We start from the raw sequence: 16,404 nt of genomic DNA, 5'->3' as shown, positions 1-16,404 counted from the left end.
TCAGCAGGGGGCACCTAACAAAACAAAATAATAATTAAGCATATGATTGGTTGTTGCCACTTTTTTTTTCTTTATTTTATATACAATTTTATTTTATCGAGGCAAATTTAAATGTATTCACTAATTAAGGAATTCATACTTGGAAGCCTTTGAACTTGATAAGTTCCTTCACCCTGTCAACAATGAAAATCTCATCATCGTCGTCTATATAGCCAACATCACCAGTATGAAGCCAACCCTCCTCATCAATAGTAGTTTTTGTTGCATTCTCATCGTTCAAATATCCTAAAGTATTTAGATGTGGCACATAAATCAGTCTTCTTGTTTGATTCTAGAGATTTGGTCTATTGAAGGATTTCATAAAATGTACATAATATTTCTATCATGAACATTAGGATGTAGTGGATATCTATAAAATTATTGAAAGAAAGAAAAATACTTTTTTTAACAAAAGAAATAAAAATACTTAAAGAGGGGTATATAATATGTACCTTTCATGATTTGTTGGCCTCTGATGCAGATTTCACCAGGTTGATTATAACCAAGAGAGTGACCAGTTTCAGGGTCTAGAACTTTGAGCTCTGCATTTCTTACAACAGTGCCACATGAGCCTGACTTTGTTGGGAGTGGCTGCTTTGCAAAGCTCAAAGACATGGACAGTACTGGCCCTGCCTCTGTCATACCGTACCCCTAAAGACATACATGCATACAATTCCCAATTTTAAATTCTCATTTTGAAGCTGAAACTACATAATTAAGGACATTACAGGAAAACAAATAATAGTACATTAGTTAATTTAAGTTAACAAATATAATTGCGCTTTCACGGTTTCACCCCAATACTGCTCTTTTCATTTTTTATTTTCTTAGTTTAGATGCTGGCATAAGTTATTACAGTTTTCAAATATAAATTATGAAATAAACTTACTGTGTTTTTGTATATACATGAGGAGAACAAAAATACACTAGTTTTTTTTGTTATGAATTGAAAAACTGTACTACCTCATTTTCATAGTATAAGAAAAAATGAATTAAAAAAACGTAAAAATATAGAATTTAAAATTTGGACCACCTACATTTATTTAATTTAATTTATTTTTGTATAATGAAGATGATATTAAAATTCCTTTTGTTGGTTGAAGTTGAACAATCAAACGTTTGTTTGATGCGCATTGCACATGTTTATAATAAATAAGCCAAAAATTTAGGCCACTAGACAGCAGTTTTCAGACGGATAAACCACAAAAACTTTGACCACACTTGTTAGGTGGTGTTACGAAACTGAACCCAATCAACTAACCATCCAATATTTGTTTCAAATAAAGAACTAACCATTCAACATTGGTATATACTCCTAAGTCACGTTGCCAAATTTGACGTTAAGCAATGTATAACATGTGTACACGTTGTATACTCCTTCGTACGCTATAATACTTTCGAAAATGTTGTTATTACTTATTAAAGAATAATGGTAATGTGTATCAAAAATAATGTTATAAAATAGGTTGGCTACTATATATAGTAAATTATTTTGATAATTTGATCATTAATTATAATTTTTAATGAAGTCAATTATTAAAATGATAATATATTATATTTTCAAATACTAAGATAACATTTTATGAGATAAATATATCCAAGTCATGCGAGAAGAAACTTACGTACTAGTAGTATTGAATAAGTTCAACCACTTCATTTACTCAACAACAACAAAGAGGTCAACCACTTCATTTGTTTGAAAAAACAAGTTCAACCACGTCATGGTGTAAACAAGCAGGACTAAAAATAAATTAAGCATAAAAAAAAAAATACTTCTAAGCTCCAAATCATTTGATTCAAAATATGTTACGACATCAACAAAACTGTAAACTTATTTAAAAAATAATTAGCTATTTCCACTCAACTATTACTTAATTAATTATATTTTATGTAGCTTTTGCAAAGAACATACTTCATCCGTCACTTGATGTAAGTTATTTTAGATTAAAAAAATATCTTATTTGCATGTTGTTTTACAATATGAATGTCATTTTCGGTTAAATTAAAAAAGGTATAAATAATTTTTTTTCCCTATTTTACCTTATTATTCATTACTAACTACTTTTTCAATTGTTTTAATTTTTTTTCTCATACCATTCTATAAATTATCTTTTTCATACCAAATTATTACTTCTCTTAATCTTAATCGATGTGTAGTTTGATAGTGTAACATAATTTCTTAAGAAGTAAGATTGTATATAGAGCTCGGAAGTTACGAGAACGAGACAGATATAATTTTTTTTTACTGATTTAAAAAAAATTCTTATCTTAAATTAGAACATCGACTAAATTTAGTTTTATAAAAAAGAATGGTTAAAAATCCATCCGGTAATTGCTTAGGAATAACTTCAAGTAGTAGTATTTTTTCTCCAAAAGAAGAAATGACTGAAAGTATATACCCCCGGTAGGTAGGAGTTATAACATCCCGTTCTTGACTTCTTGCAATTGCAAGTTGCAATCATACTCATCGTTGAGACAAATATAGCATTTATTATATGTCGGTATAAGAAAATAAAAAATGAGACAACTTTTTGACAAAGTAAAAGGAAATCATTTATGATATTTGTAATAAATTAAATTACATTTTCATTATATATTTTTACTTTATTTATAAAACCAGAACCCAAGGTTGTTTAACATTTATCTTACGTTTTTTTTATCGTCATCAAACATAAGTCTTAATCCTGGTCCTTTGGGTACCAAACATATTTAAATTATTAGCTCAATGAATTATGCTACCCAAAGTTTTACTTCCTATATTTAATAAGGAAAGTAAATAGTATTGCTAAAATTTCACTAAAATCCCAATTTTGTACAGATTAAAAAAGATATTCACTCGATGAAAAACATTAGCATTAATTTTAGACAAATATTTTTATTTCTATTTTTATGAAAAACCCAAAATGCTCTGTTAGTACCATTATTAGTTGCAAGACAAGGCACAAGACATGCCACGCACTCAACAAATATTTCTTTTACGTCCTCAATAAATACACCACCAAAATTTTAAGGAATTTAATCCTCTATATACTAGTCACCGGAGGTTAAGGTTTTAGCATATATTAAAAAAAAAATATGTGTTGGGATTATGGTTTATGAATGTATTTTATTCAAAAATAATTTTTTTATAAATATTATTTTATGAAATGAAATTTGTTTGAATTATAAAAAGAAATATACTTTTAAAAGTATATTTATTAAAAATGTATATATTTTATAGTAGAAGATAAATTAGGAATAAATCATGCAAATAAAAAATACATAAAATATTATGGGTGATATTTTTATTCAAACGAATCTTTAAAGTAAAATTAAATTTGTTAATGTAATTTTGATGTTATATACTTATTTCAAAATTCCCTTATATTTATATAAAAATTTTTTTACAAAATAACTAATTGTTATAAAAAATTTCATTTTTTAATAATTCCATAAAAAAAAAACTTATATAAAAGTGTAATTTGAAAACAAGATTAAGTTATACATTGAATTTCTAATTAAACACTCATTGTTTTGAAACAAAATAAAAATGCTAAAAATAATATATAAATTAAAACACTTAATCTAGATGAAAAAGTACTAAGGCGTTTTATAGCAACTATAAGATTTGTAGCGGCTTTTATGTAAGCCACGTCAAGAGTACCAAAACCGAACGAAATAGTTATGCCAGCAATGATCACAATGACGATAATGCCCTCGTTGAATTAATTTTGCAACACCAGTCCCGTCTCACTTGCATGGATATTAAAGATGATGATGAAATTGAAAATGGACTAAAGTATGGAGCAGCAGAAAATTTATTTGAGGTAATCATTTTTAATTCTCGCAGATTTTGATGTTTCTACGGTTATATCGCAATTTTAAATAATAGTAATAAAATTTTAAAAGTTAAGAAAAAAAGTTTACCTGTCCCAAAACGGCCTGAGGAATTCTGTTATGGAGAGCTTCTTCGAGTTCCTTCCCTAACGGTGCAGCTCCGGAAAGCACCAACCGTATTGAACTAAGGTCAAACTCCGCCACCGATGGATTCTTCGCTAACGCCAAAACTAACGGAGGAACGACCATCGCCACCGTCACTCTGTGTTTCTGTATTACATCAAGCAATGTTCCGATCTCGAATTTGTGCATTAACAGAACCGCACTCCCTGCTCTCAGTGCGCACAATAGCACACTGTTGAGAGAGAATATGTGAAACAACGGAAGAACGCATAGAAGTACATCTTCTGTTGTTAAATACAGATTCGGATTCTCTCCGTCGACTTGTTGAGCAACACTCGTTGTTAAACTCTTGTGCGTTAGAATAACTCCTTTAGGTAATCCCGTTGTTCCGGAAGAAAACGGAAGAGCCACCGCGTCTTCCGGATCGATCTCCACTTCCAGCAATTCCTCTTCATTTCCTTCGGAAATCACCGAGAAATGGAGACAATTCACCGGCGGTTCGTCGACGGTTATTATCTTGAAGTCGAATTCACCGTTCTCTTCGTTCTGTTTGAGTTTATCAACGTACATTGCTTGCGTGATGATCAGCTTCGTCTTGCAAACGGTTAGTTGTTTGAAGAGTTCAGCGGCTGTGTAAAACGGATTAGCGGTGGTTGCGACGGCGCCGATCATTGAAGCGGCGATGAAAGAGAGAACGAATTCCGCTGAATTTTGGAGGAGAATCATGATTACATCGCCTTTTTGGATTCCGAGTTTTGACATACCGGCAGCGATTTTACGAGAGAGGAGATGAGCTTCACCATAGGTGTAGATTTTTCCGGTGGAAGCAACGATGAGACAAGGACGATCGGTGATTTCGGGTAGTTTTTCGAAGCAGTAGGTGTGAAGTGGGAGGTGGTTAGAGAGTGGTATATCTGGTAATTTAGATTTGAAAATAAGGTTATTTTGGGAAGAAATAATAGAATTAGTATTATCATCACGATCATGATTATGATTATGATTAAAATCAGTAGGCTCTTGTTGCTGTGTGTTAAGTTTGGTGACAGAAGCAGACACTTCTGTGGTCTGTTTGGCATCAACGGAAGGAGCTACTGACAACATTTTGATTTATGTTGGTTTTTTTTTTCTTTTCTAAGTGAAATGGTTTGAAGGTGTTTGTTTGGTTAAGAAAAATGAAGGTGATGAAAGGAAGGAGAAATAAAAAAGAAAAGAAGTGAAATTGATGAGAGTGGTGGAAAAGAAAGATTGGGGAAATGTGTTAATATAAGGTAGAGAAAATGGGGATTGGAGGGTGAAGAGAGAAAAATGAAGGGAGAGGGGGGGTTAGGTGGGAGTGAAAGGATGGTTTTAGTTTATAAGAAAGAAAGAATTAAGAAGAGAGGGAGAGGTGACCAAGTATCACGTTCAAAACCATGCGTTCTTCTTCTAGCCACTCTTACTTACCTACCTACCCGCTTTTCTGTCTTTTTCTCTACTTTTTTTTTTTTATGCAAAAATTATAATATGAATATACTCTACATGTGTTTTACAATTATTTTTTAAGAATTCTTCATGGAAGATATATTTTGATATTTTTTATCCTAAGGATTTTTTCCTTAATCTCCTCAATTCTTCCTCTAATTTTTTTTTTTGAATCTATCGATTACACTTTGTACGTGTAATGAATTGCTTTTGAAGGACCATAAATATATATGACTTGTTTATCATTTATTTTTCATCTACTCTTGACTCAAATCAATTGATGACTTATTTTTTCATCAATTGTATTATTTTTGTTCTTTTCTTTAATATCACAATAGATATGTTGGTTGCAATATTTATCTACTTGCAAGATTTATTTGTCTTTATAAATCTTGAATTTTGACACTATATATTTTTTTTTTATTGTTGCTTTCTATCATTAATATTTTGTCATCAATGTTCTTGATTTTTTTATTATCCATATTGAACAAAGTTTTAGCTAATAATACATGTAACCATAAACACAAGAATCCTTCATGATTAATGAAGAAAAATGTAAAAATTTGAGTGAAGACAACAAAAACCAATATTGATGGAATAGAGAAACAAATAGTGAATAAAACCATTTTTCATGAAAATATTTATCAAAATTGAGAAAATAATATTGCTAATAATTATAGTTTTGATACCATGTTAGATTCATGATTGATTAAAAATAAATAGAGAAAAATTAATTAAAATATATTGATAATATAGAGAATAAATTAAATCAATAATTACACATATTTATCCAGCACTTACAAACAACTCGTAAATGTAAAATAACTAACTAATATAACTAACTAATTTAATTAATTAATCACAAAAATCTTTAATACTAAATATAAATTATAAACAATTATATTCTTTAATTCATTAAAACATATTTTTTAAAAGAATAGAACTGTAAAGACTTAGATGTGACGTGAAACTCACAATATTTATAAAAAAAGTAGTACTGTAAACATAAGGTCGAAACATTAATCACACTTTTCAAACCTACGAGACCAACTTTTTACAAAACTAACAACCTGTAAAATATTTGATTTTTACAAGAACAAGTTGTAAAAATATTTGGTGAGCAGTCACCATGTAATAAATAATGGCTGCTGCTCCACGTGGGAGGATTCTATGGTCCTCACCTCACTCGAACCCTCCTGGCATGATTCATTTTGGTTTCAATCTATGGGAAGGAAAGTAATACTATACTAGTGTACCAAGTCAATGAATTGAACTTCATACCAAATTACACAATAAGCTTCTTCATTTTTTTTTTTACTAAAAGTTATGTATAATTAAGCTACACTATTGAAAATACAATTTAAATATAAAATTATTGTTCAACACGGTATCTGCCATCTAAACAAATGAGAAGTGATCAAATAATTAAAAGTTAAAAGTACACATGACAATATTATATGTCCTCTTTTACCTATGGTTTTTCAACTGTCACATTAATTATATTACTATTACAATATTATACTCCTTTTGGTCTTAATTTATAAGACAATTTTTGAGAATTTTTTTTGTTATATTTATAAGATAAAATTATAACTTTAAATAAGTATTTATTATTTAAATTATTTATTCTCATTTAAAATGTTTGTTTTTAATATTGATATATGTATTCAATGTCTTATAATTTTTCTTAAGGATATATATGAAACAACATTCAACAAAGTTAAAACAAGAAATGAATTTATTAGTTTTATTTATTTTTGGTTATGTATCTTATAATTTTGATCCGAGAGGGAGTACGAATTTGAATTTTATACTCTAAAATCAATAAAAGTAATAAATGTTAGAAGAATAAATATTGAAAATTCCATTTTCACATAATTTGTTAATAATATTATTGGTCTAGGAACATACCGAAAAAAATATTATCGGTCTACCAACCTGTGTCTTGCACGAAAGTACATTAATTTTAAATATTTCAACAATATGTAGCAAAACATGAATAACCATTAATTATAAAATATAAATTATCTTATTTAAAATATCATATAATAAATAAATTAAATTAAATTGAGAAAGTAATTTAATATATACAGTTATTGTAAATTATGTCACGCACAATATATGTGAACAATGTCTATATTTATACATCCATAAATAATTTGAAATACAGTTGTTTTTTTTATAAAACAATTATGAGTTTTCAAATTATGACTCCTAAAAGTTATCATCATAAATTACAATTAAAAGTTCAATTAATTTGAAGTTGGTATAACCGTACGTGCTGTACGGAAAATATATCATACTTTTATATAATGTTTACACTAAAATTATCTTTTAGAAAAAGTATACGCGTGTTTCTTGTGTTGCTCTTGATCATACACATTATATGAATGTTGTATCTTTATTATCAAAACTTGTATCGTGATTGTTTGTATTAGTGGGAATATTTCGAAGATTATGTTTACATGATACTAATTGGATATTGTTTATATATCTGTCAGCACTTTTGTATTGAATTTGATAAATTTGGTGAATGTTGACATACATAAACAACATGTGCTGAAAAATTATGCATGATTTTCTATATTTTTTTGTAATAATTTTTTACAAAATAAAAATACATCAATAAACATTACATGAAAATGCCTAAATAATACTTTTAATAATAATCGAGTTTATTTGATTTAGTATATATATTTTTTAATATGTCAATAACCGACGAACTTTAGAGTTTCAACATGTTATTTGATGACTCAAACATTGGAATTTGATTTGAGCAGTACAAAGATATAATAGTGAGTAAAAATACTATGAATTACGTGTATATATATATGCTTATCTTTTAAACCCTTTATCATGTATACTTGATGTAAATCCAATATTTTAATTGACATTTCATAAATTGATGCATGTGCATCATGTTTCATGAATTAAGATACACATAATATTTGCCATGTGATCTATGTGAAGAATATAATTATTATATGCATTCATATGTTCATATACAAAGGAAGGAATAAGGGTAAGTGAGCCATCCCTTGATGGTCTCAATTATGATCATTTACTAACAAGTTATAACAAGTAATTAAGAAAACCTCGTTTAGTCCAAATGATTGTCAAATACATCTAGGTCCTTAGTATCTCGTGTCTAATAATTTTTTATTTAAATAATCAATATTATTAATTATTAATTTAATATAAGAAAAAATTGAACTAGTTACTTTTTTTGTCATGACTATTCTTTTAAATTATTTTATGACTATATCCTAACTCAAAAATCTATTTTTAAATAGTATTCACGGAAGGTATTAAAAACTTTTCAAACTATTAATTAATATAATAAAATAATAAGAAAATATTAAAGATACCTCAGGTTTTGCATTTCTCCTATATGTCTAAGTCTAACGTTTTGGTCAGCTTTAATAATATTTATTTTTTTACTCAATTTTTATAATATTTGTTTAAAAAAACAAGTGAAAGTTTTATCTACCTGTGGGACAGTCCACAAATTGAAGTTGCACTGATTTTACAATACCACCGTAATATACAATAGACAATTTGGTACAACGTTTTGACCCAAAAAATGATACAGTCTTTATGGCCAGATTCAATATTGCAAACCAATTAGTCCTTGGTTTTTAGAGCCATTGGAACCATTATACACATACCCATAATGTAAGAGAAATTACCTTTACATATAATAAAAAAAATTGTTACGGGCAATTAATTTTTTAGGTATGTATTAAATTTGTTAGATTTTTAATTAAATGAAGGGTATATTAGAAATAATATATTAAAAATTTAAATTTTAATGGTAATTTTGATCTTATATTTTCACAGTTTTATTGGAGTTTTATAGATATTAATAACTTAGTATTAATATATTATATCATTATTTTTTGATAAAATAATTTGAGAGAAGAACCAAAACTGTTAGATTTTTAAACTGAAGGACTAATTTTATAAATTAATAAAAATAGAGATCAAAATTATAATAAAAGAAAATTAAAATTAATTATTTTTGCTTATGACCAATTAAAGCATATTTTTTCTTATACAGTGAGTCTAGAAGATGTACACTGAAACGCAGATATTTTTGTACGATTATTTCAAAAAAAATCAGTTTTTAATAAAATAAATAGATAAATAAATAAAATTGTAAAAGCATAGTATAAAGGGATAGTAAAATTTAAAGAAAAAATGTGTATCAAAACTTAATTTTATTTAATATAAAATTATAGATATTTTTAAAAAATAATTATTTTATTGAATAAAAAACTAAAATTATAAAAAGTTTAAATCCTCTTCTGGTTTTGGTTTATTTTTCAGCTTTGTTTTTTCCCAGATCCTCAAGACGTCATAAGCTCTTTCGGTTTGTGTTTAGTGTAGTTTTTATGTGATATTTGCTCTTAAATCTACTGTTGAACTCATTTATAAGTGAATTCAATTAATAAAAAATTAATTAAAAATATAAAGTTTCTCCAGATAAATTATTTAAAATAATAATTAATAAATTTAAAATCATAGTAAAACTTAAGTAAAATATCTTCTAATTTTTTCAATATGATGCTATAAATATAAGTATCATAATTGATTAATTAATTAAGTTACAAATAAATCTAAGTTAATCATGTAAATTATCAGAATAATATCTTCAATCAAATACACATATCAATTTGACTACTGTAATCTCTAATATTACAATTTTACAATATTATAACACACAATAATAATCAAATAATAATACACAAAGTTGAACTCTTGACTTTATAGTCTTTCCACTTGATAAAAAAAAAACATAATTTTGCTAAAATTATATTTTTCCTCCATAACCTTCAGAAACAAGAGAAACAAATACTAATTTATGCAAGAAAATAGATAATGAGTATCATCTCATTTCTGCAATTAAGTTCTAAACAAAATTCAAAAGAATAGGCAACACTAAATAATTGAAGTCCAATGAATAATATCATTGATGAGTTAAATAATAAAGAGACAAAAAAATAACTATAAACCAAAAATGAATTGGTGAAAGATTGATCTAATAAAAAGAATGAACTATTATATCATGGGAATTGGAATGAACCTCCAATTTGGTTAGTTCCAGCAGGAGGATTAATTGCCACCCAAAGTAAAGATATAGTGATTGCTATGAGTCCTGACCATATATAAACAATGGTTGGTGTCCTTCCTCTTCTTCCCATCAAACCTTTGGCAAAAGGGTAAAGATGAGCCAAAACCCAAAAACTAAAGAAAACGCCGCCGAGTAATCGGCTCCATTGCGGTATAACACTGTATATCGTCCGGCTAATTCCAACTGCTATAGCTATCAAGTTAACCATCATAATTGTGATCGGCGGTATCATAAGGGACGTCCATTTGACGATATAGAGATCAGCAAACTCGTCGTCTATGTCATCGCCTCCGGATTTTGTAGTCAATGTGAATGAAGTGTTGATCCCTCCTATGACTTTGAGCAAACCTTGAAACACAGCAGCTAGATGTGCACTTGTCCCTCCAATTAACCAAAATTGTTCATTTCTCCACCATTCTTCAAGCTCAATGCCTGACCACTTTATCTCGAGCACGGCAAGCATGCACAATGTCACGGTGATGCCGAGGAGATATGAAAGGAATGTTACATTGAGTGTTTGAACAATGAATTGGCCAGAGAATAGGGATAGTGCAGGAAGGAAGCAATAGACTATTAGAAAAAAGGATGTGAATGGATAAATTCCAACATTAAGGTATGCTAATCTTTGAAGAAGTTTCATTCTCGGGCTAGCGAAAAGGGCGTTGTTCCTAGACAAGAAGATTTCGACCGAACCAGTAGCCCATCTAAGGACCTGATGCAGCCTGTCTGTGAGATTGATGGGAGCGGTTCCACGGAAAGCGTCACGCTTGGTCACACAGTAAACTGATTTCCATCCCCTATTGTGCATTCTGTATCCGGTGACCACATCCTCGGTAATTGATCCATAGATCCATCCAACACGTTGTCCCCATTCAGTCTTGTCCTCGAACCAACACGAGATGACACTGACAGCCTCTGCTACGGTTGATGCATCAAGAAGGTCACGTGGTAGGGTGAGAGCACCCGGCGGGCGTCCGTTTTTCACAGAAGGGTGATCGGCTAGTGGCCGGCCTTGGAACTCTGCCACTGGGATAGATTCAATGAGGAAATTTGAGTTTCCGAACTGCTTTGGAGTCAAATATAGAGCTATTTCTTCATCATCTTCTGAATCACCCATCCGTAGCGCATGATTCTCTTCGGGGATGCTAGACATTGACACCTTCTTCTTCCGGCCAAAGCAACAAGAACAGAAACCTGGATGGTGCTCTTTAGACCGGGGTGGATCGAAACCATAAAGTGCAATCCGTCTGAAAAGGCACCCAGTTCCCACATATACCGGCCCTTGAAGTCCATCGAGGGCTCGCATATTGATGTCAAAGAAAACAGTATTATGATTAGCATATCTATCAGAAGGATCAATCCCCTCGAACCTTTGGGGGAACTGGACGTAACAAATACGGTCACCTCCACGGTCCATCATAAAGCACATGCCTTCTCTCATTGCTTTTGTGTTGTAGATATAGTGGTCACAATCAAGATTGAGAATAAATGCACCATTAGACATTACAGCCGAGGCTCGAACTAAGGCATTCATGGCTCCTGCTTTTTTGTTGTGATCATAGCCTGGACGCTTCTCTCGAGAGACATAAACCAGAAGAGGAAGACGGATGTCGATATCAGTCGAGTCAATGAGCGTTGCATCATCTTTGGCTTTTCCAATAAGAGGTTCCTCGCTCGGAGGTTTCAACATCACCTGCAAAAATTATGAAAGAACAAAATCATTCATTATTACTCATCTCTCCATGACTAATTTGACACTTGAACAAAAAACTCTCTAAGGGTTAGGACCTATTTAGTATACCTGAATGATACCTGCGTGGTCACCCCTGGAGTGGTCAGATGTAGGATTCAACCAAGTCCCTGGCCAATGAGTACCGTCAGCCATCCACGTTGCTTTTGGAAGCTTTGCGATGTCTGAAGATTCATCTTCATTGTTTTGTCTCTGAACCGTCATGGCCTTGGTTTCTTCTCTTGATTGAAAGGCATCTGACCTGCGACGAATAGAGTCAGGCAAACTGTTGATCCTAACCTTGAATTCATCATACTCACGCTTCACCCGTCTACGATCCCTGACAAAATCCGGCCGCACTTTGTTTCTGTAAGGGTCTTGTTTTAAGTTGAAGTACGACTCGGGATTTCTGAGGTCGATATCATGTTTGCGGCAAAAGGGAACCCATACATTAGCAAAACTAGCAGCTTCAGCCATTGCTTCAAAAGTTAGAAGTGCACCTCCATCATCAGAAACATAGCACGAGAGCTTCTCGACGGGATAATCAGCAGCTAAGATAGACAATATTGTGTTGGCAGTGACAAGAGGTGGTTCTTTCTCGGGATCAGCAGTCGAGACAAAGATATCTATGCCCGGAAGATCAGACTTCCCGGTAGGATTGTTAGGCGTCGGTGTTTCAAATTTCTCTTGCAGAACTTTAAGATCAGTAGAACGATTTACCGGACATAGTTTAGGTAGCTGATCCAACAACCAAGAAAAAGCAAACCATATCTCACAAACCACAGACATGCCCCATAGCCATATTGCGTCGGTATTTTGATGTTTGATCCTCCAAGTCAGGAAAAGTGCCAATACAACCATACGAACAAAAATGATGAGACTGTAAAAAAAAAACAGGCACAACAGCAAGAACGGAATTGTCAGATCACATATATAATCAATGTAGTAGTGCACATTACTTTTCAAGTTCATAAACTAGTTTGTGATATAATTATAGGCAAACTTAAAATTCAAAAATTGTGAACAGAAAATCAGTTTCAAATAATTAAAAACCAGAATTATAGGCAAATTTATACCGATACGGGCTCAGAATAGCAGCTGGTATTTTCAGTTTCCGTGTAAGTGGTCTCCATGGTTTGTTCATCAATTCATTACGCCCAGAGGTAATATCATCTCCTTCCTTTGGCCATATAGCATTGCCATAGCCATAGGTTCCCTTTGTTTCAAAAAGAAATCTATTGTGATCAAAATCTCCGGTTTGGCTCCTTATTAGTCCCGACTTTGATGACTTCATCATCGACAACCTCTTCTCCATTTTAGACATTCCAATCGGCGGAGGACTCAGAAGGGGGAGTTCGTTATCGACAGCCGCTTCATCTAGTTCTGTGTTTTTATACGACTCCTTGCATCCCGGGCATATTCCACCTCCAACTTTTACCGCATCTTTATAACAATCTCTGCATATCTTAAAATCACACTCACATGGAAGAATATCAGCACCTCGTTCATCACTCATCACCTTAGAATCACAACCAGGAACTGCACATGAAGATCCTTTTGCACCAGCCATCTGTGGATGGTTTGCTTTAGATTCTATCACCTTATCCATTAGAACAGCTCGAGTGTTACTGTTGAATCCACCTGTGAAGAGCGAATTTGACACATAATGCTCTTCAACTTTCTTTGAGATCAATGGATCCAAAGTTAGCTCACGGATATTCACACTTTCAAAGTCAATAGACTCACTACTCCCTAGCAAACTGTCGAGATCGTCTCTAGAATAATTGATATAGCGACCTGAGGAACTCCTTCTAAATGTCACTCTATTAGTCTGAGGTAAACGATGCATCTGGTGTTCGGATGCATCAGAAAATGTTGATATAGATGACTTGCTTGACCTTAATGATCTTGAATTCATATTTGAGAACTAAGACTGAAAACAATATCCTGAAATTCTGAAATTTGTAGATATTTATCTTAAATCAAATTCAATTCAATTTGCTATAAACAATTGTACAAAGACTGAAACCAAATATAAATGATCAACCTTAATACATGGCTAAGGTTGCTATGATCGAGAACAAATGACTGTAACAGGTTATATCTAATGAAGACAAATTATTCAAGTATCAAACAAATGAAACAGGACAAAAGCTTTTCGATTCTTTTTCGTGATAAATTCTAAATTATTCTAATAATCAAAACATAATTTGTGATTCTTCTACTATCAGTATCATTTTGCTTAAACAAAGTAACAAGCTATATCTCAATAAAGTCTAAGTGTGTGTTTCAATTGGAGGTGTGTTTGGCGAAATCACAATGTGCCGCCGCGATTTTAACAAACTAAGCTAAAAAAATCACAGTGCCATAGTGATTTCATCAAATTTACTGTGAATCCAAACGTGCACTAAAAAAACGTGCAAAAATGTCTATTAGTCACATAAATATCACGAATAATATAACTTTTCATTGACATGATTCCACCCTCAAACCCCACTTCAAAGAAAAAAAGTTGAAAAGATAGAGACAACAGAATCACCCTGAATCTTAACAATGATGTAGATACTCAATCAAGTACATTTTATTCCACAAACCCCAAGTAGCAAAAAATCCCAAAATTTTCTTATCCATTCTCACAAATTTTCAGCTCGGAACAGGACTAGATTCTGATAAAAAAAACTATGAAATTTGTCTAAACAAAAAACGAAATAACAATGACATTAACAAGTGAGTCTTAGTTGGTAAACTACTTTGACTTCACTACCATGATGAATCAACCAACCCAAAAAAAAAAAACAAAAAAAAAAAACAATCGAGGAAAGAAAACAAAATTGCCCAATTCCAATTTTCCACTGATTTTTCGCCTATGTAATCTCAAACTCGTAAAGTTTATACCTTGAACATAAAAAACACCGATTAAGGCGTTTCTCATTAAAGGGTAGTAGTGCATACCTTAATGTTTTTTTGTAATAATTACATTAGAAAACTGTTTCAGACGAGTGAATCAGTGTGTTGCATGTTTATGAATGATGTTATTACAACATTATTATTAAAAAAAATGTTACCTTAAAAACAATGAAAAGCTTGAAAGAAAGTGTTTGAAAAGGTTCTTCTTATTCTCCAACTGTAACCAGCACTCAACCGCGGAGAGACAACACTAAGACAAAAAATACAAACAAACACTATTTTTGTGCCGCTAAAGCCAAATAGAATTTTTGTCCCAAAAAATACTATTAATTATTGTTAGATATATTCTCAATATTCCTTTAATAAAAGATATTTTCTCGATATATATATATATATACATATATATAATTACAAAAAAAAACGTGTATACAATATTTAATCTTATAATATTAATATTTATCAATTAAATTATGATTTAAATAATATTTTTAATATATATTTTTTATTATGTAAAATTGTTAAAATAACACAAAATTGATTTGTTCTTCTTTTCTTTTTTATTAATGTTTATTTTTTACTATTATTCCTTTTGTATCTAATCTTTGATATTTTAGCTTTGAGCATATTTTTAATTTATTTAATAAAAGTTAAATTATTTAATGCACATTTTTTTTAAGAATACAAAGGAAAATTTTCATTTATGGTATCTAAACTTTTTTAAGAAAAACCAAATTTAGGAACAAAAATAAAATAATAAAAAGACTAAAGATTAGAGAAAAAAAAAGTCTTAATCTTAAGTTGTAAAGTTTATTACTTGAGTTCTGTATTTTACTATAAAAAATATTATTATGATTAACCAAAAATATTTAAAAAAAGAATTTAAATTCACTAAAAAAAGAGAAATTAAAAGATCACGAATTTACTTCTCTTAAAAAATAAATAAATTTATTGTTCGCTAATTATTTTTACGTGTCACGTTTAAAGTTAGAAAGAAAAATCTATATATAAATATATTTAGATTTAATTGTATTTTTTGTCTCTATAATTTTAATCACACAATTTTAAAAGAAATTAAGATTACAACAACAACAATAAAATCTCTAAAAACTAAATAAATGAATAAAGAAAGAAAAAAAAATTGGAGAAATATTAAGACAAATTAAACAACTTAGTTTAATTCTATGTTTTTGTCTAT

General features: G+C 30.3%; 2 protein-coding genes across 3 annotated transcripts in view; both read right to left on the bottom strand.

Moving 5' to 3' along the window:
* LOC101501443 (4-coumarate--CoA ligase 2) overlaps positions 1-5,319 on the bottom strand; it is a 6,383-nt gene extending 1,064 nt beyond the window's left edge. The window contains exons 1-4 of the mRNA XM_004511366.4: positions 3,946-5,319; positions 492-690; positions 140-285; positions 8-14 (exon numbers count right to left, since the gene is read on the bottom strand). Of these exons, the coding sequence (XP_004511423.1) occupies positions 8-14; positions 140-285; positions 492-690; positions 3,946-5,079 (1,486 nt within the window). The 5' untranslated portion in view covers positions 5,080-5,319. The remainder of the gene's footprint in view (positions 1-7; positions 15-139; positions 286-491; positions 691-3,945) is intronic.
* Positions 5,320-10,088: 4,769 nt separating this feature from the next.
* Positions 10,089-15,503, bottom strand: LOC101501131 (cellulose synthase-like protein D3). Of its 2 annotated transcripts, none has more exons than XM_004511365.4 (4): positions 15,368-15,503; positions 13,379-14,257; positions 12,375-13,182; positions 10,089-12,266 (listed from the first exon to the last, which is right to left on the bottom strand). In XM_004511365.4, the coding sequence occupies exons 2-4, from the start codon at positions 14,218-14,220 to the stop codon at positions 10,506-10,508; spliced, it is 3,411 nt and encodes a 1,136-aa protein (XP_004511422.1). In that variant the 5' UTR covers positions 14,221-14,257; positions 15,368-15,503; the 3' UTR covers positions 10,089-10,505. The 2 variants fall into 2 exon arrangements, with proteins under 2 accessions (XP_004511422.1, XP_027193462.1); XM_027337661.2 differs by lacking the exon at positions 15,368-15,503 and adding an exon at positions 15,255-15,344.
* Positions 15,504-16,404: the final 901 nt, after the last annotated feature.

Source organism: Cicer arietinum, chromosome 8, assembly GCF_000331145.2.
Source record: "Cicer arietinum cultivar CDC Frontier isolate Library 1 chromosome 8, Cicar.CDCFrontier_v2.0, whole genome shotgun sequence".
NCBI classification, from domain to species: domain Eukaryota; kingdom Viridiplantae; phylum Streptophyta; class Magnoliopsida; order Fabales; family Fabaceae; genus Cicer; species Cicer arietinum.
Note: the sequence above shows the minus strand (reverse complement) of the source record. Positions and strands in the feature narration are given on the sequence as shown.

Coding starts and splice junctions, on each gene's coding strand:
- LOC101501131 (XM_004511365.4), bottom strand. CDS start 14,220: ATGAATTCAAGATCATTAAGGTCAAGCAAGTCATCTATATCAACATTT. Junction 13,183..13,378: donor GCTATTCTGAGCCCGTATCG/GTATAAATTTGC, acceptor TTTTTTTTACAG/TCTCATCATTTTTGTTCGTA. Junction 12,267..12,374: donor ACCACGCAGGTATCATTCAG/GTATACTAAATA, acceptor TAATTTTTGCAG/GTGATGTTGAAACCTCCGAG.